Raw genomic sequence first — 23,157 nt, 5'->3', positions numbered from 1 at the left:
AAATAAGAATTCTGACAGAAAATGGCTGGTTTTCAGGTTTACAGATGGCTTTTGGCAGAGCTGAACTGCCACTGTCTCTAAGAAATACAAATGAAAACCACAGGAAACCTCCCTCTTTGAGGTCTATACCTCCACAACCTCCATTTGGTAGGTTAAGGGGTTTTTGAGAGAAATTCAGAAATAAGTGACAACCCATTTCCAAAAGCAAATTCATGAACACTGTGTAACAGGAAGGTTTAGAAAAAGAAAATATGCACTCTCATCTCTATATAATTGTTTCAAATCCACAAAGAGTAATTTATCATTGCTACCCAATATGGTGGTTAGTTTAAGTGTGTCAACTTGGCTACCCTATTATTATTAAATAACAGTACCCAGTTATTTAATCTAGCACTAATCTAGATAGGTTGTCAAGGTATTCTGTAGATGGGATTAAAATCTATAATCAGTTTACTTTAAGTAAAGGAGATCACCCTTGATAATGTGGGTAGGCCTCATCCAATCATGTGGAAAGTCTTAAAATCAAAAACTGAGAATCACTGCAGAACAAACCCTCAAGACCACAGCATTAATATCCGTCTGACTTTCCAGCCTACCAGCCTGCCTGAGAGATTTTAGACTTGATAAACTCATGAATCAATCCCTTAAAATAAATCTCGTCATATATGTACATACATCTTATTGTCTGTTTCTCTGGAGAATACTGACAGATATGATAAATCTACCTTCTCTTTCAGTTGGTTTATAGATCAAAAAGGAAAAAAAAAAAGAATACAGTTCCTACTTTGTGTTTTATGGAGGGGTTAGGAAAGGCCTTTCTGAGAAGGTGTTTTAAATTAGCATTTATATAATTATAAGTATTAAATCATATATTACTATGTGTCAGTCACTGATTCAAGTCCCTTGCCTATATTAAGAACCATCCCATGACATGAGTACTATTATTATTCCCACCTTAGAGTTGACGAAACTGAGGTCTATGGGAGATTATGTGAATTATCTAAAATCACATGGTTAGAAATGTTGGAGTCAGGTTTCAAATGTAGGCTGTCTAGTTCCATAACCTGTGCCCTAAATGATTATGCTGTACTGCTTTAAAATGGATGGGTTTAGGATATATTTTGGAGCAAGTCTGATAAAATTAAATTATGGCTTTGGATATAAGGAATAAGGGATAAAAGGAATACAGTATAATTCTCATGCTATTAAGCCACGGTGTTACTCCCATTCCTAAATGGGAAAAAAATGAGTAAGGGTATAATTGGATTTGAGTGGGGGCAAAATTACATAGACCTATCTAAGGCCCAGAAGCAAGAAATTTTGTCTTTTGTATATAGAGTGAGGTGACCAATAGAAAAGAAAGCCCAGGACCAAGCCCTAGGACATTCCAATATTTAGAATTCTAAGATGTGGGCCTAGAAAGAGGTAGGAGGAAAAGGAGGTACTACAGAAGCCAAGAGAAGTGAGAAAAAAGGGTGACCAGGGATGATGGGTCAACTCCATGTAATGCTACCGAGAGGCTGAGTAAGATGTAGAGGGAGAAATGGCCAGATAGAACCAAAGCTGAGCCCAACGCCTCAGACCAGAGCAGATTCCAGAAGTGGTCAGCCCGAAAGCCAGAATGCTGCGTGGGAAAAAGGAACCATTCTTAGGTAGCAAATTTATTTTTAAAACTCATGGGAGGGGTGGATGGATGGCTCAGCTGGTTAAGCATCTGACTTGGTTTCAGCTCAGGTTGTGATCTCCGGGTCCTGGGATGCAGCCCTGTGGTGTCTCTCTGTGCTCACAGGGGAGTCTGCCTGAGATTCTGTCTCCTCTCCCTCCTCCTACTCATGTTCTCTCTCATTCTCTCAAGTAAATAAATACATCTTTCAAAAAAAAAAAAAAAAAGTTAGCCTGCATCTAAAGGCATGCTCACTGGGTCTCAGTTTTAGAGGGGTCTACATCTTGTGCAGACAGCCTAGCTGCCTCAGGTTGTTGGTGTGGAACACAATTAGGGATGCATCAGTGAATCAGCTTCATCTTGGACAGTCTTATCCTGTGGTTATTCAAGATGTTTACGTCAACTGCATTTCTGATTGAATTACAAACTTAGCTATTAGAAAGGAATTGCCTGATGACCAGGTTTCCTTATCATTATGTGGAAATGTAGACTATTTCTATTTATGCATAATTGGGATCAGATGCTTTGCTTAAGGAATTTCCCTTAAAATCAGTGTAATTCAAATGAAATGGAGGTGACTTATCAATCCACCTGAAAGATTTTGTTGGTTTGTTTTATAATTAAAAATATCGTAATACTTTACACATTTACAACTGGTCAGTTAGAAAGCCTAAGAGTCTAACTTGTTGCCCAGATGTAGCAAGTCCAGTAACAGTAATAATTCATGGTAAAGGCAATGACTCCCAGGGTTTTAGAGCCTGCAGTGTGCTAGGTCTGGGGCTAAGCACTTTACCTGCATCCTGTCATCTGTGTTCCACAACAGTCCTGCAAGTATAAGTATAATTAGCCCCACTTAACTCAGGTGAACACTGGTGCAGGGAGGATAAGGAACTTGCCCAAGTCACATAGCACAGGCAGCATGAAACTTGCAGAGTTGGAGTTTGGCTCTGGGTCTACTACAAAACTGCCCCCCCCACATTCTTTAATGCTCCTGCTGCCACCTTGCCCACTCTGGGGTGGACATGTACACACAGCATAGTATGCCTGTGCACTAATTTATATGTGTGTCAGCCACTTCCCTGACTTCTCTCTAGTCTCTGACCTTACCCTTCTTTCTTCTTTTCCAAGGATTTCTTTTTTCTTTCTGACTGTGGCTTGTATATCCTGTAAGCCTCTTTAAGTCTATTCTGTGAAAGTCAAGAACAGTTTTACTTAGGCTGACAAGTCAGGATCTCAATAAAGGGTATTAAAGGAAATAGTCCGGATTGGCAATCTTCTAAACTAGATTCTACATTTTATTCATACAGATGTATAATTTATCCTTCATTGCAAGTCAGTGTAAAAACAAAAATATTTCAGAATCCACACTGTGTTTGTTCTTGCCACTTTCCTTAAGCACATCAGCAGAAGGGCTCCTTATTACGGGTTTGATTTTGTTTTTGTTTTTGTGCTCAGCTCCATTAATAATGTATCAATATTGTTCATTAGTTGTTACAAATGTACCATGATGATGTTAGATGTTAATAACAGGTGAAACTGGGTGTAGGGTTTATGGTAATGTTCTATACTGTCTTTGTAAATTTTCTGTAAATTTAAGATCATTCTAAAATTAGAGCTTTTTAAATACAATAAGTTTGGGTGATTTTGTACAGACATGATTTTTCATAACAGTAGGGTGAACACCAAAGACTGAGACTGATAGATTGTTTGGTAACTCTATTTTTAGTTTTACTAAAAAAAAAAAATCGCCAAACTGTCTTCCAAAGTGGCAATATGATTTTGCATCTGAGTGAGTAAGAGTTCTTGTTTCTCATCCTCACCAGCATTTGGTATTGTCAACTTGGGAAATTTTATGGATTCTAATAGGTATACAGTACAATCTCTTTGTTTTTCTTTGCACTTCCCTAATGACAAATGATGCTGAATATTTTTTCCCATCTACTTGTGTGTCATCTATATATCTTCCTTGGTGATTTGTCTAGTGAGGTCTTTTGCCATTTTTGAATCCACTGATTCCTTTTCTTATTGTTGAATTTTAGGAGTTCTTAATACATTTTTAACAAGTCCTTTAACAGATATGTGACTTACATTTTCTCCCGGTCTATGGCTTGTCTTCATTCTCTTAGCACTCATTCACAGAGCTAAAGTTTTTAATTTTAAGTTCAACTTATCAATTTATCTTTCAATCATCATGCCTTTGATTGTTCCATTTTTAAATCATACCTCTACAGCCTGCTTAATTTTTTAATTATTGCCTGTCTTATATCAGAATGTAATATTTTTATAGTCAGGGAATGTCTGTTTTCTTTCTTCAGAATACTATATTCCCATCCCCCAAAATAGGGCAGGTACATAGTACTTAAATATTTGTTGCATTAATTGTTCTAGTCAATTAAGGTACATGGAGCTCTTTCAGCATTAATAGCATCTTATATAAAATATTGATAATAATACTTCAAATAAATAACAAAATAATATTGAAAGAATATATGCCAAGGGTCTTACAATGGTATGGCAGCCAATAATGGAAGCTATTGTTTTTATTATTCTTCCCGAAAGATTATGCATTTTCAAAAGCCAAAAGTTCCAGTAAGAGGGATCAGATGAAAGAGTAATCTGTCATTATCTTCCAATATGTTGAAACAAGAGCCATACACGGGGCTTTAAGCTGACATGAGACATTCCTGGGCCGTCAACTTAGTGCAAACTTTGGCATATGAATATGTTTTATTTAACCAAATATGCAACAGTTAAAACTACTGCAAATGTTAAAATATGCATCAAGAGGAATCTTAAATTGTATAGCACTTTCACATTTATGCATTTTTCTTCATGATATTTTTATATCAAGCTTCTTTTTATTTTATCATCATTGTATTTATCTCTAGGTTTTTCTGTATTTTTTTAACATCTGATAGTAAAACTTCTGAAAATTAATTTTATTCCTGGATAACATCCTTTTCACTAGACGAAAAAAGACTTAAACCAATTAAACATAATGTGTTAGTGATTCTCAAACTTTAGAATCATAAGATTGGGGTACTAGCTGGAAGATTCTCAGTGGTACCTCAGCTATTCTGAATCTGGGTTTATGGCTAGGCTCAGGAATTTGAATTTTTATAGATATTACCCATCCTCACACAGGTGATTCTGAAACAAGAGGTCTATGAACTTCGTTTTAGAAAAACACTTGTGAAAGTAGCCTCTATAAAGAAGGGGAAGGGACGCCGTGTGAGGGACAGTGAGCAGCAGTGGTAATGGACACAGAAGAGCATCATCAGATCCCTGAATTAGCTATACAGAGTCTGAGACTAAAGACCAATTTCAAGGTCTGCTTTTGCTTCATCTAATTAACATGAACTTTATTATATTACTTGATATTATTATTACCGAGAGAGAGAGTGAGAAGTGTGAGCTGGGGAGAGGTAGAGGGAGATAGAGGGAGAGAATTTTAAGCAGGCTCCACGCCCAGCATGGGGTCCAACACAGGACTCGATCTCATGACCCCGAGATCATGACTTGAGCCAAACTCATGAGTCGGTTGCTTAACTGACTGAGCCACCCAGGCATCCTCATAATATTATTTTTTTAAAGCAATGGATCTACAGTCAACAAAGCCCGAGCTCAAGGAAGCAAGATCCAAAGAGATAAGTGATTACGCTTTTTCTTTCTTTTGCTCTTTCCTAGGATTTGTCTCTCAAATCTCCATTTTCTGTCCTGAAATTCCTTTCTTCCCTGAAGGTACACTCTTTCTGTGGAGACCTGAACCCCTAGCCTTCCAACCATACAAGCGAGATCCCACCCCATGATCAACAGGATGCTACATTAGAACATAGTAACATACCACTCACACAAAGATAGTCAAGCAGCAGTGAAGAGTCAGCACACAGCACAGAAAAGCAAGTCCAGTATCTCTAGGAAAACAAAAATACAGAGCACCAAGAGCGGAAGCATAAACCAAGGGATATTTGAGAGATAGTCATCCTGAGAAAAAGGACAAGCAGAGTTGTAGTGGAATCCTTGCAATACCCCCACCTCTCCTTCTCCTTAGAGAGCTTACCTCTATGGATAGGGCTCCTATATATGTATCTATCTCCTATAGAGAGAAAATTCCCTCACCAACCCCCACATTGTGTTGTTTTATATATTAATAGGGTAGGTGGAAGATGAGAGACAGCATTATCTGACAGTAGGAGCTTCTTGGCCAGGGAAATGGCCTTGGATCAGATCTTAGCTAGAGAGTTCACAGAGTTGATAAGAACTAGAGATTTTGTGGGACCAGTTCATTCCACCAACATCACACCCAATAACAAAGGGGGTGGGGGAAGAGAAAGTCTAAGTCATTAGGAGGCAAAGGTCTCTCTCCTCAGAGATGTGAGGGACACCCTTCTCTCTCTACTACTTTTTTTCAGTCTTATCTTTCTATCTCAGTCTACTGTTCATCATTCACTCAATAAATATTTTCTAAAGATTTTATTTATTTATTTGAAAGAGAGAGAGAGAGTGAGCCAATCATGAGCGGGGGGAGGGGCAGAGAGACAAGAAGACTCCCTGCTGAGTGGAGAATCTGGTGTGGGGCTCAATCCCAGGACCCTGAGATCATGATCTGAGCCAAAGTCAGATGCCTGACTGACTGAGCCACCCAGGTATCCCAGTTACTCAATAAATACTGACTGGTTAAAAAAAAAAAAAAATTAATGATGGGACTAGCTGATATCACCATATCACAATAGCTGAGGTTGTATCTAAACAAATAAACAAAACCCTATATGAGCAGAAAATGGTTTGGCCATCTCTGACTTAAAAAAAGTGATTCCATGAAGAAACTACCTCTTTTATCTGCACCTATTGTCACTTCACTCTATGAGATCCCTCTTAAAGTTGGATGAGGGCCATGTACATGTTTGTCTATACCCTGGCCTGGCTGCTGTAACTTCCTAGACAGAGAATGGACAATCAGAGAATGTTGTTGACTGAAGATAGAATACCCAAGTAACTGATCCAGGGCTCAAGAGGGTGTGGAATTATAAAAACGGGATGGCGTGGAAGCAACTGTTGTGCTACCACTTAAATGGAGCTGCTTATTGGACAAATGTGAAGAAGACTGCTTATCACTCAAAGTATAGCTTTTGGATCTATGTCAAATCAAAGAAGATTCATAAAGGCAATATGTGAGCATCCCATTGCTAGCAGATGCTAGTACATACCAAATAAATTTAAAAATTCTTAGACAATTAAGCCTATTATAAATTGGCATTTTCAGCTGCAGTAACTATCAGTTCTATTCAATAAATAAACCCCTTAGAAACATATGAGAGACCCACACAGATGCTGGTTACAGACAGACTTTTTAAAAAAATCTACAACAGTGGTCAAATATTAAATATACGGATTCATTAAAACCACCTCCTCTTTTGTTCAAAACAATTGAGATAGTTTCAACCAATCTACTTTGGTTCTAGTCTTTTCTATAAAACCCCCTGTTGGGTACATCTCTCCTCCCTCCTTCCTATTTTCTAGATAAATAAATGTACCTTCTGTGTTATCTCATGCAACCAACCTGAGCCTTTTCCTTTTGTATCTATGATCACTCTCACCAGTGGTTCCTTCTCTTGGTCTATGCTTGGGTACTTCTGATTTGGGCTCAACCAAACAAGCAAATAAACAAAAAATCATACTCTCTGCTTGCCTTTAATTATTTTCTAATCACTCTTTGATTTTTCCCCTTCCACACTGTGGCAATCTTTGAATCATGCCATAAGTGCTCACTATGTGCCAGGCCCAGGGATACATAAAATCATAACATATTGTCCCTCATTTGAGTACCAGACTACAGAAGCAAAAGTACAATGATGTATATAGTGCAATGATGGCCAAATAAGACTATGGTGAGCTTTCCTCTATATCCATTACTTTACCATCTACTCTGTTCCTTCAGCTTCCCAAAAATAAACTTTTAAATAAAATTAATGATACCTTTCTAGCAAAATCCAAGGCATTTTTTCATTATTTATCCTCCCCGATCTCAGAAAAGTCTGATGTAATTGCAACAGCATTCTAGAGTCTAGATTGATCACTGTCTCCTTTGCAAAATATTCTATTCTCTTTGATTTCAGGATTCTGTACTATCTTTGTTCTCTGGTCATATTTCAGGGCATGCCTCTCCTCTCTGTTTCTATCCCATCTTGTAATCTTAATTGAGCCTTTCATCCAAAACTGAACCTACATCTCTTTATTCTTCTCTATATATCTATTGGCAATTACTCAAAAAAAAAAAAAATCTGTCTCTGAAAGCTTCATTTATCAACTCAAAAGATGTCAAATTTCTCTGTTTCTTCAAAGTTCCATTTCCATAGCATTAACCATCTGCTAGGCAGTTCCTCTCATTCATCGATGTTTAAGATCAAATCAGTCACTTCTCTCCATCCCTGTCACCCCTTAGATATCCCAATTAAATTGTCTAGAGCCAAAAATTTAGAATAAATATTAACTCTTGCTTCTTCCTTTCAAGAAATGGCAAATCTTTTATTCTTTTTCACAATGCTTGTAACATCTAGTTTCTTATTTCTCTTCTAATTGCCACCACCCCAATCCTAGAACCTCAAAGTACCTCTACAGTAACATATAAGCAATCTGAATCCAATCTTTCTCTGATTTAGTCAACTTTCCATGAGGTTACCAAAATAATCTGTAAAATATCACTTAAAGAGGGAGGAGCCAATCAGCTAGCTTCCTTCTTTTCTTCCTATCTTTATTGCATCGTGTTGTCTATACACAGCCTAATTGCTAAATTCTCCCACTATAGTCCCTTCTTATCATCTTACCAGATTTCTAACTATGCCTGAATATGAAACTTCTCATCAAATAAAGGCTTTGCAATCCATTTCCCAATTATCAATATCATTCATATCTCTTTACCTTTAAAAAATCATGTTGCTTCAACCTGAAATGCTTACTCCACTATTCTTGACAGATTTTTAATCCATGCTTAGCTTTCCTCCTTGCAAATTCCAGCCTCATACCTTTCTTTTCCAACAGCACTTTAAATATTAACTGGCCTACAGATTTGGTTCCCTAGTATACACTTAAAGTATATTCTCAGAGTACCTTCAGAAGGTCAGGCATTATAAGACATCATTAAAAAAAAAAAAAAGACATCATTTACCATAGAATACATCTATCCACAACAAATTAACATAGACTATCAGGATGTTTCTCCTATGTAAATCTCACCTCTCTAACTCCATGTAAACTACAGGCTTATAGACTTATTAAAATGAGTGACTGTCATCTGCTTCCTACTGTGAAATAGTAGCTGACTAACAGGGATTGATGAGTCATTGAAGTGGAGATAATGGACAAGATGAGGATTAATCACCTAGGGAATTTTTAAATTTTTTTTCCATTTTATTTTATTTTACTTCTTTTCAGTGTTCTAGCATTCACTGTTTATGCACCACACCCAGTGCTCCTTGCAATATGTGCCCTCTGTAATACCCACCACCAAGTTCACCCAATCCCCTACTGCCCCCATGGTCCATATATACAATGGAGTATTATGCCTCCATCAGAAAGGATGAATACCCAACTTTTGTACCAACATGGACAGAACTGGAAGAGATTATGCTGAGTGAAATAAATCAAGCAGAGAGAGTCAATTTTCATATGGTTTCACTTCCTTGCGGAGCATAAGGAATAACACAGAAGACATCAGGAGATGGGAGGAGTGAGTTGGGGGAAATTGGAGGAGGAGACAAACCACGAGAGACTGTGGACTCTGAGAATCACCTAGGGAATTTAAAAAACCTTGATGCCTGGGTCCTACTCCACAGTTTCTAACTTAACTGGTAAGGATTAAAGCGTAAACATCAAGAGTTTCAAAAGCTTCTCAGGCGATATTGAGAACCCCAGACTAGTCCATAGTGCGGAAAGAGTTTCCAATCCAGGAATGTCTTAACGGTAAAGGTTAAAAATGTTTTGGTGGGGTGCCTGGGTGGCTCAGTCATCAAGCATCTGCCTTCGGCTCAGGTCACGATCCCAGGGTCCTGGGATCGAGCCCTGGCATCAATCTCCCTACTCGGTGGGAAGCCTGCTTCTCTCTCTCCAAGTCCTGTTTGTGTTCCCTCTCTTGCTGTGTCTCTGTCAAATAAATAAATAAAATCTTAAAAAAAAAAATATTTTGGCATTCTCTGTCCCAAGCTTTGTTTCCCCAGAACTTCAATATAAAGACCTGCCATGTGCTAGAGTGACCATGCTAAGTACTTTGGGAGTAGAAATACATACACATCACTGTTCCTATCCTGATGAAGTTTAAATTTAATTTAGGAGACAATATACATATATGTAATTACTTTTACCTTAGCTATGATAAAACAGATACACAGACACACAGACATAGACACAGACACACACACACATCCCTGACCAAATATTCCATCTTTACCTAAGTCTAAAATATCAAGAGTTCCAAATTTCGAGTACAGTGATTTATGTTCTTTAATATCTATTTTGATGATTTATTTTTGTCATTTTTTTTAAACAGTGATTCTATCACACTTGTACTCAAAACACTTTTTTTTTTTTTTTTGCAGGTATATAAAAGTATAGGAAAATCTTCTACTGGAATAATCTAGAGTAAAAATATCATCACCCCTCATACTGAGCACTTTTAAGAATCTGGCATAGAGCCTAGGTTTAAAAGAGATAATACATTTTTTAAATGGTAAAGAAATTCAAACAACACTGTCAGCCTAGAAACAATAACGACATAACTAGATAATTTCATATATAATCTTGCCGTATTACAGTGGTTATAATCATGGATGCTGTGAAATCTCAAAAAACAAAACAAAAACAAAAATCAACAAGAAATGCTTCTGTATTAAAAGTCTGAAAATGGAGTTGCACAATGTTAAAACTTCTGGCTTTGACTCATGCTGACAATTATTGAGAAAGTGGCAACATTTCTGATCATTTTATTTAAAAGCAAAAACAACTCAATAGTAACAGATAACCTCTCAGCTTTAGTTCTAAACTATGCATTATTTGATAAGTGAGCATATACAGACACTAGGGCCACTTAACAGGAAGATATTATTTCTCAATGTTAGTATTCCCATAATTTCTGAATATCATCTTACAGGTAAGCAAGTAGATTTCTATGACGGGAGGAAAGATACTAAGTTATGAAGTTTCCAATAACTAAATAGTCCCGTTCTAATCCTTAAGTGTTCCCCTTGATCTCCTTCTCTCTCTCCAAAAATCAACCCAGGCTCTCATTTGTAAATAAAATCAAGGTATGGGGCCAATGGAAAAAGTGGATAAAACCAGATGGGCTAAGGAGATTATACACCAAGAACTGAGAAGGGGCAGAGAGCAGAAAGGAGAGCCCATGGGCACAGATGCGAAGGAGAGCCTGAGGACCTTGTTGTCAGAGACAAGAGGCATCTCTCACATATGACAGACATCTGAACTCTATTTGTGGGTGAGAGATATTTGACAATGAAAGAAACAGAAAAAAAATTTCTAAAGCTTTTTCCTATAGAATGTTTGTTATTTTGCAGACTAAAGTAATGTTTCCTTAAATCTGACAATGTTCAGCAAAATGGACATGTGATAGTTGAGCTTTTTTTTTTTTTTAAGATTTTATTCATATATTTGAGAGAGAGAGAGAGAGAATGGCAGAGGGAGAGAGAGAGAGGCAGACTCCCCACTAAACTGGGAGCCCGAGGCTGGGCTCCATCCCAGGACTCAGGGATCATGACCTGAGCCAAAAGCAGACACTTAACTGGCTGAGCCTCCCAGGTGCCTCACTAGTTGAGCTTGTATAGAGTTAACACATAGGCATCACTTCTGATACATAATTTTTCTATAATAAGAGGTGGATAATACAGAGAAAGCTTAAAATATCCTCTATAAGAGTGACCTCTGTAAGTTGTCCTAAACTAGCATCTTTAAAAAATATCACTCTCGGGACACCTGGGTGGCTCAGCTGGTTAAGCATCCGCCTTCAGCTTGGGTCATGATCTCGGGGTCCTGGGATGGAGACCCATGTCAGGCTCCCACTTCTCCCTCTCCTTCAGCTTGTATTCTCTCTCTCTCTCTAATGAATAAATAGAATCTTTAAAAAAAAATCCCACTCTCATATCCCCTGGACAGGCTGGCCAAGAACTATGTTGGTTATTATATCACGTCCAAAAAAAAAAAAAAAAAAAAGCATTCCTTGTATAAGCTTTGAGAAAACTGAAATATTAATTTCTACAGAATGTGTGAAAACTAAATTGCAAGGAAAAAATAAAGGAAAGTTATAAGATTGTTGGAAAAAAACTAAAAAGGAAAATATATCACCATAAAAGATAAATGCTTTGAGAAAGCATTCTAAGGACCAATCAAAACCCTCCTCACTAGGGATAGGTTCACTATCCTGAGTGTGGTGATGGTTTTACAGTGTATACATTTGTCAAAGCTTATAAAATTGTGCACTTTAAATGTATGCAATTTATTATGTGGCAGTCACCCTAAAAAAGAAGGAAAAAACCTACATATGCATGAAAATAAACAGTATACATTTGCAATTCAGAAAGAATACCAGTCTTCAACAACACTTGAAAATTTGGAAGCTTTCTTGTTGTTAAAACACATATACAAATATTCTTCATTCACTTAGATGAAATCTGTAAAATCTAACATTTCAAGTTACATAACAATTTATATTAGGGTAATGTAAATGAAATTAACTTTCAGGGGAGAGAAGATAGGGAAGAAGATGGCAGCATGAAGAATGATGGCTGTTGGTGGAGAAGGAGGGTTGGTATTTCCAAGGACTAAATATCCATCTGTGAATTTTAAAAAGTGGTAGTTTTGTAGGAAGAAAAGGGATGGAACATTTATTCATCTATTGCTTCATTTATTCAAAAAATACTCATTGAAGTCTTCTGACTGCTAAGAACTGCAGAGCATGGATCAGCAAAAGAGACACGGTCTGGTTTCTACCTTTATTAATTTATAGTATCGCAGGGTAGAAAGTTATCAATCAGGTTACTTCACAAATATTAAACTCTCCTATGCAATGTGATAAGGGAAAAAGCAACAAAAAAGTATGACAAAAGTGTCAGGAAAGGTTTCACTAGGAAGGTTTTCTTTGAGCTGGGATGTGCAGAATGAGTCATCCTTAACTATGTAAAAGAGGACAGTAAGTACTAAAGCCCTGGGGCAGGTAGAACATGGTACTTCTAAACAAATAAGACAGGAACTGGTCCACTTAAGAGATATTTTGGAATTAAAAATCTATGGGACTTTGTAATAGTCTGTATTTGGAAGGAGAGAAAAATAACAAGAACGATACCAAGATTTCTGCAACGTGTAATGGGATACATATGAAGGGCTTTGACTGAGATAGGAAACACAGGAAGGAGGCCAGGCTGGGGCTTAATCTGTTCTGATTTCATGGCATTTTCAACCACAAATTCTGAACAGAACTACACCAAAATTAAAACTACACCAAAATTAAAAACTTCTGTGTATCAAAGAACATAATCAATGGAGTGAAAAGGATATCTACAGAAAGGGAGAACACATTTGTAAAACAATATCTAATAAGGGGCTTATATCCAAAATGGATAAAGAAGCTCACAACGCAACGACAACACAAACTGATTTAAAAGTGGACAAAGGACATGAACACACATTTCTCCAAGGAAGACAGACAAAAGGCCAACCAGCATATGACAAGATGCTCAATATAACTAATTATTAGATACATGCTAATGGAAACACAAGGAGCTATCACCTTACATGCATTATGATGACTATAATAAAAAAGAAAAGAAAACAAGCGTTCACAAGGATATGGCTCAACTGGAACCCTTGTGCACTGTTGGTGAAAATGTAAAAGGGTACAGTTGCTATGGAAAATAGTACAGAACTTCCTCAAAAAATTAAAAGTAGAATTACCATATAATCCAACAATTCCATCTCTAGGTATATACACAAAAGAACTGAAAAAGAGGTATTTCTATATTCATGTTCATAGCAGAATTGTTCACAATAGCCAAAAGGCGGAAGAAACCCATGTCTATCAATGGATGAAGGGTTAAAGAAAATGTGGTATATACATATACTAGATATTTTCAGTCCTAAAAATGAAGGAAATTCTGACCCATGCTCCAACATGGATGAACCATGAAGACATTATGCTAAGTGAAATAAGTCAGTCACTAAGAAATACTATATGGTCCCACTTATATAAGGTACATAGAGTAGTTAAATTCATAGAAAAGAGAAGTAGAAGAGTGGTTGCCAGGATCTAGGGCAATGGGAAAATGAAGAATTGTTGTTTTGTAGATAGATTTTCAGTCTTATACGATGAAAAAAATCTGGAGATTGGCTGCTCAACAATGTGGTGAATATACCTAACACTACTGAATTATACACTTTAAAAAAAAGGTTAAAATGGTACACTTTGTGTTACGTGTATTTTACCACAATTAAAAATTTTTAGTATGCTGAAAAATTGCATTATAGCTAACTAGCTAGTTATATAATTAACTGATCCATAAAGATCTAACTAGCTGTGAACTGAAGATATAAATTTGAAAATCATACAAACCAACAATAATTTCATTATATTACTTTACAATCATCTCCTCCCTCCTCTTTAAAACCCGGGATGTTCAGTGACTCTGTAAGTATGAGGTATTCTCATCCTGCCCTCCCTAGAGCCCCAGTGTAACACAGGAGTCCACATTCATCTACCAAGAGAAAACAACTCGAAAATCTGGAAGTAACTACGGACATAAAGCTTTCATAGCTGTGCTTACTTACTGCCACAACTAAAAACATCTCTATTTGTCTATGCACCTAAGTCCAGCAAATATTAAAAGTGACAAGCACAGATACTGAGGAAAAACAGAAGATGACTTCTTTGAGCAAATATGCACTGATTCTAGAGATAAATCCATTGTTTGCACATCAATATATAACCGTCTTGAAAAATATTATTCTTCCTACCTTGTTTGCGCACATCCTCTACTGCAGCGACCAATTCTTCTTTGAGATCTTGGCTCTCCTTGGCAATCTGTTCACCCTTATCCAGGAAGTTTTGAGTGGCTTGCTCTACAGATGCCGCCAGTACATGGGCTTTCTTTGACCTCCCTTTCTTTTTACCAGATGGGCCTTTGTTGCTCGTGTTGACAAGGGTTGTCACCTTAAAGATGAAAGAAAAACTGTCAAACTAATCTGCACAATTGTCTAGAAAAAAACACATTATCATCTCGTCATTTTAAAATAGTCATCGTTTTTAATTCATGAATGCACATCCCATGACCTAATCTTAAGGAAAATGGGGAATTATATGGGTTAGCATATAAATAAACAGCCATTTATTTCATAGAGGGAAAAAAAAAAACAAAGCATGTGAATGAGTTGGAAGAGCAGACCCACTGGTAGTTTAGTTTCTAGTTCAATGGACGTTGTGCTTTCACAGATTGGTAAGACATTGTACACCGGAGTACCCAGCTTTGGGGAAGCAAGAAAAGGAAAACCAATGTGGAGTTCTCTCCAAGCAATTTAGGAGGACCAACACCCAGTCTGAGTCCCCAGAGTCAGGATAAAGGTAAAAGAACAGTTAATAAAGGGTGGGTCATCAACACCCATTACTTACAGGTCACTCACCAAGGACTTTTGAAGAGCTATGCTATTTCTGAATTCATCTTATAAAAACAAAATGGTAAATTTGATCTGAGGGAACCGAATGATTCAGTCTCAACATTTGGTTAACCAGCTAAAATTTCCAGACTTGAAATTAGATTTTCATTGCCACTCCTTTTCCAAGTATCATGATTTGTACACGTATATCAACTGCCAAACTTCTTTTAGTACTATAAGAGTTATTTAATTTGCTAACAAAGCTGTTAGTATCTTTGAAACAACTTATCTCCTATAGATTTCTGATCCTTTCTTTTCTACCAGTGAGAAGTTTGAGGGGGGGGGGCTGGTTTCATAGTCTGTTCAGCAAACGTTCTGAGTCACTGTGGCCTCCATATTTTTTATCGGCTTCATAAGAATGTGGATGCTGTGGTTTATTTTCATTAACATTTGCCCTGATTAGCAGACTCTGGATTTTACTGGAGATTATCAAGAAAACTAGTATACACGAAAGTTCCAAATGCTGTTGTTTCTGCTATCTTATCCAAAATCCAAGAGCAAACAAAGTGATTAGTCAAAGTCACAATTAATGTCCAGTCAGTTTATAGGGCAAGCAATAACAGCAGAGGGAAAAAGTATTGAATAAATGCAAACTAAGATGATGAATGCAAGCAGAAGCAATACTTAAGAGGTGGTGAATGTAACACTGGGAGCTGTCATACTTAGCTCTCTTTTGACTGCTAAATAATTAGATGCAGTGAATTAAAGAAAGACTCTATAAGGACATTTAAGTACAAACACTAGACCAAAAAAAAAAAAAAAAAAAAAAAGGAAGGTAACATCATTAAGAATAAGACTGTCAGATAACGATAGCTGTAAAATGTGTATGTAGCCCATAACACATTAGTCTTTTCAGTTCCACCCACAATGAGGCAACCGTCAGAAGAAAGACAGCCTGTCACAAAAGTTACTTTTCTAAAGTACAAGAGTGTTCTTTTTGGTTTTGTTGTTTATTTTTTTAAGATTTTATTTTTTTGACAGAGAGTACAAGCAGGGGAGTGGCAGGCAGAGGGAGAGGGAGCAGCATGTAGGGCTGGATCCCAGGACCCTAGGATCATGACCTAAGCCAAAGGCAGATGCTTAACTGTCTGAGCCATCCAGGCATCCCAAGAGTGTTCTCCTTAATAAAGATATACTTTAACACATTAACACGCATTAACACACTACTCTTCTAGAACCTCAACTCCCCCAAACAGCCAATACCTGGAAATAAGCACAAAAGCCCCCTAAGCAAATACTACAAACACCTCAAAAATCTTGATTTATGCTAGGCTCATTATCAGAGGCAAATACTCCTATTCTCACTGATTTATTCTCATTGTATATACAATTCTGAGAAGTCCTGTGATCTAATTTTTTTCAGTCTTCTCCAATTAGAAACAGAGAGGGCAAGGAATTGTTAACTTAGGGTATATTGACCTCTTGGGGGAGTAGAAGCTGAGAGTGAATATGTTAAAATAGCAAAATCATCCGTTCATTTTCTGTAAAGGTAAACACATTCCAATTCTTCTGTTATATCATGCTGCATTACTATATAAACATAGCTTAGGTATGCTTATAATAATGAATTAGTATAAAGCGTTACTTTTACGAGAAAAAAAAAGCCATGGCATATTACAGAAGTTCCTAAGAAATATGTGATTACATCAAAATGAAGCAAATCAGTTCAGTCCTCTACTCTGAGCTTTCATTTACTCATGAGTGGAAGACCATGATGGGATGAAAGAGAAAAGGAGAGGGAAAGTGATAGGGCTCCATAAACGCTCAGGTCTTAATCAGTTTAGAATAAAGAAACAGTGGTCAACCCTCCCCATTGGTATTCAATGTTTTATTAGAGGACAATGTCAACAAATTGGATTTAAAAAAAAAAGAGAAATAAATGTAAGAAAGGCAAACAGCAAATTATGCTATTACCTATACAGAATACAACCGTATCAATAAAATGCAAAAGAATTCAAAGACAAACTATTAGAATTACCATAAGAGCAAAGAACAAGGTGGCTAGATACTAGATAGACAATAAAAAAAAATATGACATATACATCACTAACCAGTAAAAAAAAGAAAAAAAAAAAGAAATGTAGTTGTAGGGGCGCCTAGTTGGCTCAGTCAGTTAAGTGTCTGACTCATGGTTTGGGCTCAGGTCATGATTGGTGGTGGGATGGATCCCCAGGTAGGCTCTGCATTTAGCAGGGAGTCAGCTTGAAGATTTTCTCATTCTACCCACCCCACACCATTTGCACACATTCTCTCTCTCTCAAACAAATAAATACATCTCCTCAAAAATGTAGTTTTAAATATCTTATTCACACTAATCATAAATTTATATTATCAGAGATAACCATAACACAAAACATAGATGGGGGGAAGAAGATAAAAATTTTAATGAAGAACATAAAGGGTAACTTCAATAATCGTGAGACATACCGTATTCTTAGATGGGAAGACAAAAATGTTAAGTTGTCATTTCTTCTCATATTATTCTACAAGTAGCATTTCCAGAGAGTCATACAATCAGCAAGAAAGCCAAGATAATTTCTCTTCTTTCAGTTCATTTCCCTTTCCAGTTGCAAAGTTAAAAGGCTTTTAGTAAATTAGGGAAAGGTCATTTAGGATGTGCATATGCAGGACTCCTGTTGCTCACTTTTTGGCCAGTATATTTTAGTCAAGCCACACTGCACAACTCTCCAATTCAATTCCACTCTCCTGCTAGCTGAGCACACTCTCCTACCCTCCAGTAAGAATCTATGGCACTCTACACTATTAAACATTTTCCTTTTCTCCCACTTGAAGCTATCATTTTCACCTTGACATTATATATTTTTATTCTTCTTGACCTATACCTATATTTTCAACTTAAAGTTGTGAAAGTTAAAGCCCATCTACACCAGTTCTATTCTGGTATTTTACAGATGAAGAAATTAGGCTTAAAGATGCATCACAGGTTGAAAAAATAGCTTCCTTAAATTCATACGGTTCAAAAAAAACTAAAGGCTAAATTATTCCTGTCTGATACTATATCATTAGAACTTTAGAATTCAGTAGTTTCTTCTAGTTTTATTGTCTAACTGAATTAGAGTCTGTTAAAGGATAAAATAATCTTAAAATATATTTATTCTTCATATTTGTCTCGATATTATCTATATATGTTATTTGTATCCTACTGTTATCTTTACATTCATTGGCATTATTTAGATATCTTAGTGTAAGAATGTACTTATCAATGTTAGGGAAACATTAACCAATGGTTTTATCCTACCTTCCTACAATGCCTTATAACATCTGATGTATTCAGATACATCATCAGGGATTTTTGTATCAGTTGTATCAGTTGAGTGTGAAGGATGGACAAAAATGTCCTAAATTTATTGTTAACTAACAGAATGGTAGAGCTGAGGGTTTCCATAAAAACGGTATTCTTCTCCGAATAAAATGAAGAAGAAGAAAGGACTGAGATATACCTAAGAACAAAAATCAGAGTTTTTACTGAAGACAACCACTCTTTAATCTCACAGATACATCCACCACCTCCTCAGTAAGCTAGGGTGTATCCAAACTATCACTGCTCGGCAATAGCACAGGTGGCTTCAATGTAAGAACATAATGGAATCCATAACTGGATGCCTTAGAGAAGGCAAAGCAGCAGGGACATATTCTGATCAAAAGGTAGTAGTCACAGAGGCAGCTCAGCGACCTCTGATGCTACAGGTATCTGTGCCTAAGATTCTATATTCAGACTGGCACTGGGTCTTGGGTATATAGTACTTACAGACTATTAAGTATCCTTAATACTTTATTTATTATGTATTTATTATTTATTAATACTTTATTTATTATTTATTAAGTATCCATGGCAGTCTTTTAAGAAATGGCTATTCTGTGGAAATTCCTGGTAGAATGGTATGCCTCCTCCTACCCCAACAGGCACTCTCTCTCTAATGCCCACATCAATTTTCACCAAAGCCCAGAGTCATATAAGATCCAAATCTCTTCTTTCCTTTCTAAAAATTTGCGAGTACATCTTTTTGTGCAATAGGAGAAAGAAAGAATGAAAGAAAGAAGAATAAAGAAAAGGAAGGAAAAGAAAAGGAAGGAAGAAAAGAAAAGAGAGAAGAAAAGGAAGGGAAGGGAAAAGAAGGGAGAAGGGAAGGGAAGAGGAGAGTAGGGAAGGGAAGGGAGAGGAAGAAAAGAGAAGGAAAGAAGGGAAAAGAAGAGAAAAAAGTTCTATCCAGCAACAGAGACCAGGAGTAATAGCATGAATATTGACCTATGTAGAATAGGAATGATGTTTCCAAGGCAGTAAGGAGACCAGATCTACTTGGTAAAAAGGCTGTATATGAATGATACAGAAAGTAAAGTTAGACAGATGTGGTGGAACAAACTTTGATCAATGCCAAGCAAAGAGTTGAGATTTTATTAGTCACTGCCAATTTTTTTTAGCATATATTTAAAGTGTTCATTTTTCTCTTTCTATTCATTTCTCAGCCCACTAAATTTTGGTTTTATTCCCATACCTCCTGTAGCAAAGTTCTCTTAAACTGATCTCTCACTAAGGTAATCAATAAGTTGCCAAAATCTAATTATTTTTTATCACATCATACCACTCTGCCACATTTAGTGCTATTGACTCAACTTTCTTTCCTTCTGGAAATGTCTCTTGGCTAACTCTCTCAGCAGTACTCTTCTCCAAACTCCCGTAGCTTTAAAAAGGACATTATCATCAAACTTACTTCTCTCTGTACCTATCGTCGTCTCCCTCCCCCCATGCTAAGAAAGGCATTCTGCTACCATCACTCCTTTAACTGTTCTTCTGAACACATCCTCCAGAACCCTGTTTCTTTAACGAGGCCAACTTCTCTCTAAATTTTTCACATGCCCCTTTCTGTAGGCTCTTCAACCTTAGTTTAGAAGGATATTAAGTATTCTCTAGTTCTACCTCCTATATTTCTTCAACGTCCCTGCCTCTCATCTGAGTAGGAAAGAAATCCTTCAGCTCATAGGTAAGGGTATAGTGGACAAAGGTCCTACAGTCTTGACATAATGATGGTCCCAATGAACTCTGGCTGAAGGAAAACATTAGCAATAGCCAGAATGGGCACCACTGTTTTCAGATGCACTGAAGGTATGATCTGAGTATAAAACCATCAGAGCCAGGCTGGTATTAGGCTGGCTAATCAACATATAATGTCTTAAAATTCACCCCTCCATTCCTGAGTAATAGCAATAAAGCTGTGTCCAAGATCACTTCGTTCTTTACTTTTTCTTGCAATATGTTTTATTGTAAGATTTGCTTATCTGACTATGTCCCATCATGATCTCTATTTGATCAGTTCTCCGCTTCCACAATCTAAAAGCTCAATAGACATGGAATACTTCTTTTTTTCCCAAAACAATAAGCCACAGTCAGGGCACCAAGATACTTTGTCTCAGCAACTCTGTCACATCTGCCAAGAACCAGCAACAGAGTAGTTTATCTAAGCCTTCCCCATGGGGGAGTCAATTGAAAGTGAACTCTGGAGACATCAAGTGCCACCTGAGGCTAGTTAGAAATTAGAATTTTAGGCCCCACTCCAGACCTACTAAAAGAGAATCTGGATTTAACAAGATCCCTAGATAATTTATATGCAAAATAAAATCTGAGAAACACTGAATTTTAGGACAACAATTCTCAGACTTGATCATGCCTAAAAATCACCAACATGCCTGATAGAAGACAAACATAAATCTTACAGTGTTTCTGCTCAGGTAGGTCTGGGCTAGGGAATTTGGCATTAATCACACAAAATCATGATATACTTATGGATTATGGACCTTACTTTCAGAAACAGTAGTCTAGGTGAAATGAAAAAAAAAAAAAGGGAAAGAGGTGAAGCAATGACTTTCTAACAGGTGACCTCTCTCTCCTATTTTAAGTATCATGGCAAACCACTAGTCTTCAAAAATAGCTTATTGATGAATTAACCAGCTGACTCTTGGCTAGAAGGCAACCTCCTCGACTGTGCAATCACAAAGAACATGGAAAAGTAAGATTATACAGATGTGGATGTTATGAATCAATCGCTGGAACTCTCCAGAAAAACAAAAACACTGAACCAAGAGCTGGAAATAAAAATGGCAATGTCAGCATTGTTTTGTTGGACTCGTGTACTTTGCAGATGTGAGTAGTAAGTCTTTGGGAATTCTACCGTTGCGTTTCTCTGAAGTACTTCATTCATCATAATTTCTCAGTTACAAGAGACGGCTGTGATGACTGCTGAAGCTTTAAAAAAGCATGAGTTTTCTGAGGCAAAATATTTGAAAACAAAATTATCAAAAACAAGTTATTTATTCCAAGAACAACTAAAAATAAATGAAAAATTCCCAAAAGAAGAAAACCTGTCTGACTTAAGATAGGAGAAACTTAAATGCTCAAATGGCAATATATTTGTTGTTGTTTTTTAATATAATTAGTTTTATTTATTTATTTTTAAAGATTTTATTTATTTGACAGAGAGAGAGAGAGAAAGATCACAAGTAGGCAGAGAGAGAGAGGAGGAAGCAGGCAGAGAGGGGGAGACAGGCTCCCTGCTGAGCAGAGAGCCAGATGCAGGGCTCAATCCCAGGACCCTGAGATCATGACCCGAGCTGAAGGCAGAGGCTTAACCCACTGAGCTACCCAGGCGCCCCTAAAATGGCAATATGTTTGATAAGATGAAGCTTCTCAGAGAAATCTTACATCAGGTTTTAAGAACTGCCAACTAGTCAAATTACATTTTCTTTGAATTATTCATTGATAACTTTGTTTATTCATTTAACAATTATAAACTGAGCATAAATATGGCCTATGCTTTTCCTTATAAAATATATGAAAAAGATATAGGCTTACCTTGTGGTACACTCTACTAGAAGTTATTTCGTATCACAGAATCTCCACGATATTTAAAGTATCTGGCTTCCAGATACTTTAAATTGGACAGAAAGGAAGCCCAACAAAGGGAGGCTAGTTCTAGAGGAAAAGACTTTGATAATACAGACTTACTGTAATTTCATAATGACAAAAGTAAGATCTCCATGTGTCAGAAACTATTACACTATGACTTCTTGTTGAACTGGTCTTTCTTCCCCAACACAACTCCACACCCCATTTTAGACAAAAGGAATTAATCAAAAAAATTTTAAAAAAGGAATTAATCATAATTAATCATAATATGCACAGTTGTTGATAATTCCACAGCCTCAAAAGTCAGAATCAGAGATGACAGTCTATTAAAAATACACTAGTAATTTATGGAGGGATAAAATAGAGACTTATTCTGTCTCTTTGCCTTTGAAATTTCCTCACCTTATCTGATACTGACAATGTAGAATTCAGATACATGTTCACTGATACTGAGACCTGGAAACAAGCACTCTTAAACTTTGAAATAAGGATTTATTATTTAATCTGAAACAGACCTGAACTACTAGCAGTTACTTATTCCTATAAAGAAAGCCTATGTATAATATATTCCATTTAAATTCTTATTTTTTGTAGACTCACTTTTTTTTTTCTTTGTTCAGAGAGAGAGAGCACACATGTGCAGCAGGGGAGGGACAGAGGGAGAGGGAGAAAGAGAATCTCAAGCAGGTTCCATGCACAGCAGGGCTGAAGCCCACAACCCTGAAGCATGACCTGAGACAAATTAACAGTCGGATGCTCAACTGAGCCACCCAGGCACCCTGAATCACCCTCAACTTTTATTTATTTATTTTAAAAAATATTTTATTTATTTATTTAACAGAGAGAGAGAGAGACAGAGTACACAAGCAAG

At 36.8% G+C, this 23,157-nt stretch overlaps 1 protein-coding gene across 5 annotated transcripts in view; it reads right to left on the bottom strand.

The window, feature by feature from the left end:
• LOC111148019 (catenin alpha 2) overlaps positions 1-23,157 on the bottom strand; it is a 1,008,661-nt gene that overhangs the window by 896,594 nt on the left and 88,910 nt on the right. For all 5 annotated transcript variants that reach the window (XM_022504362.1, XM_022504359.1, XM_022504361.1 and 2 more), the window contains exon 2: positions 14,672-14,867. In XM_022504362.1, the coding sequence (XP_022360070.1) occupies positions 14,672-14,867 (196 nt within the window). The remainder of the gene's footprint in view (positions 1-14,671; positions 14,868-23,157) is intronic.

Source organism: Enhydra lutris, unplaced genomic scaffold, assembly GCF_002288905.1.
Source record: "Enhydra lutris kenyoni isolate GAN:26980312 unplaced genomic scaffold, ASM228890v2 scaffoldscaffold18, whole genome shotgun sequence".
NCBI lineage: Eukaryota > Metazoa > Chordata > Mammalia > Carnivora > Mustelidae > Enhydra > Enhydra lutris.
This window is presented reverse-complemented; position numbering and strand designations above follow the sequence as displayed.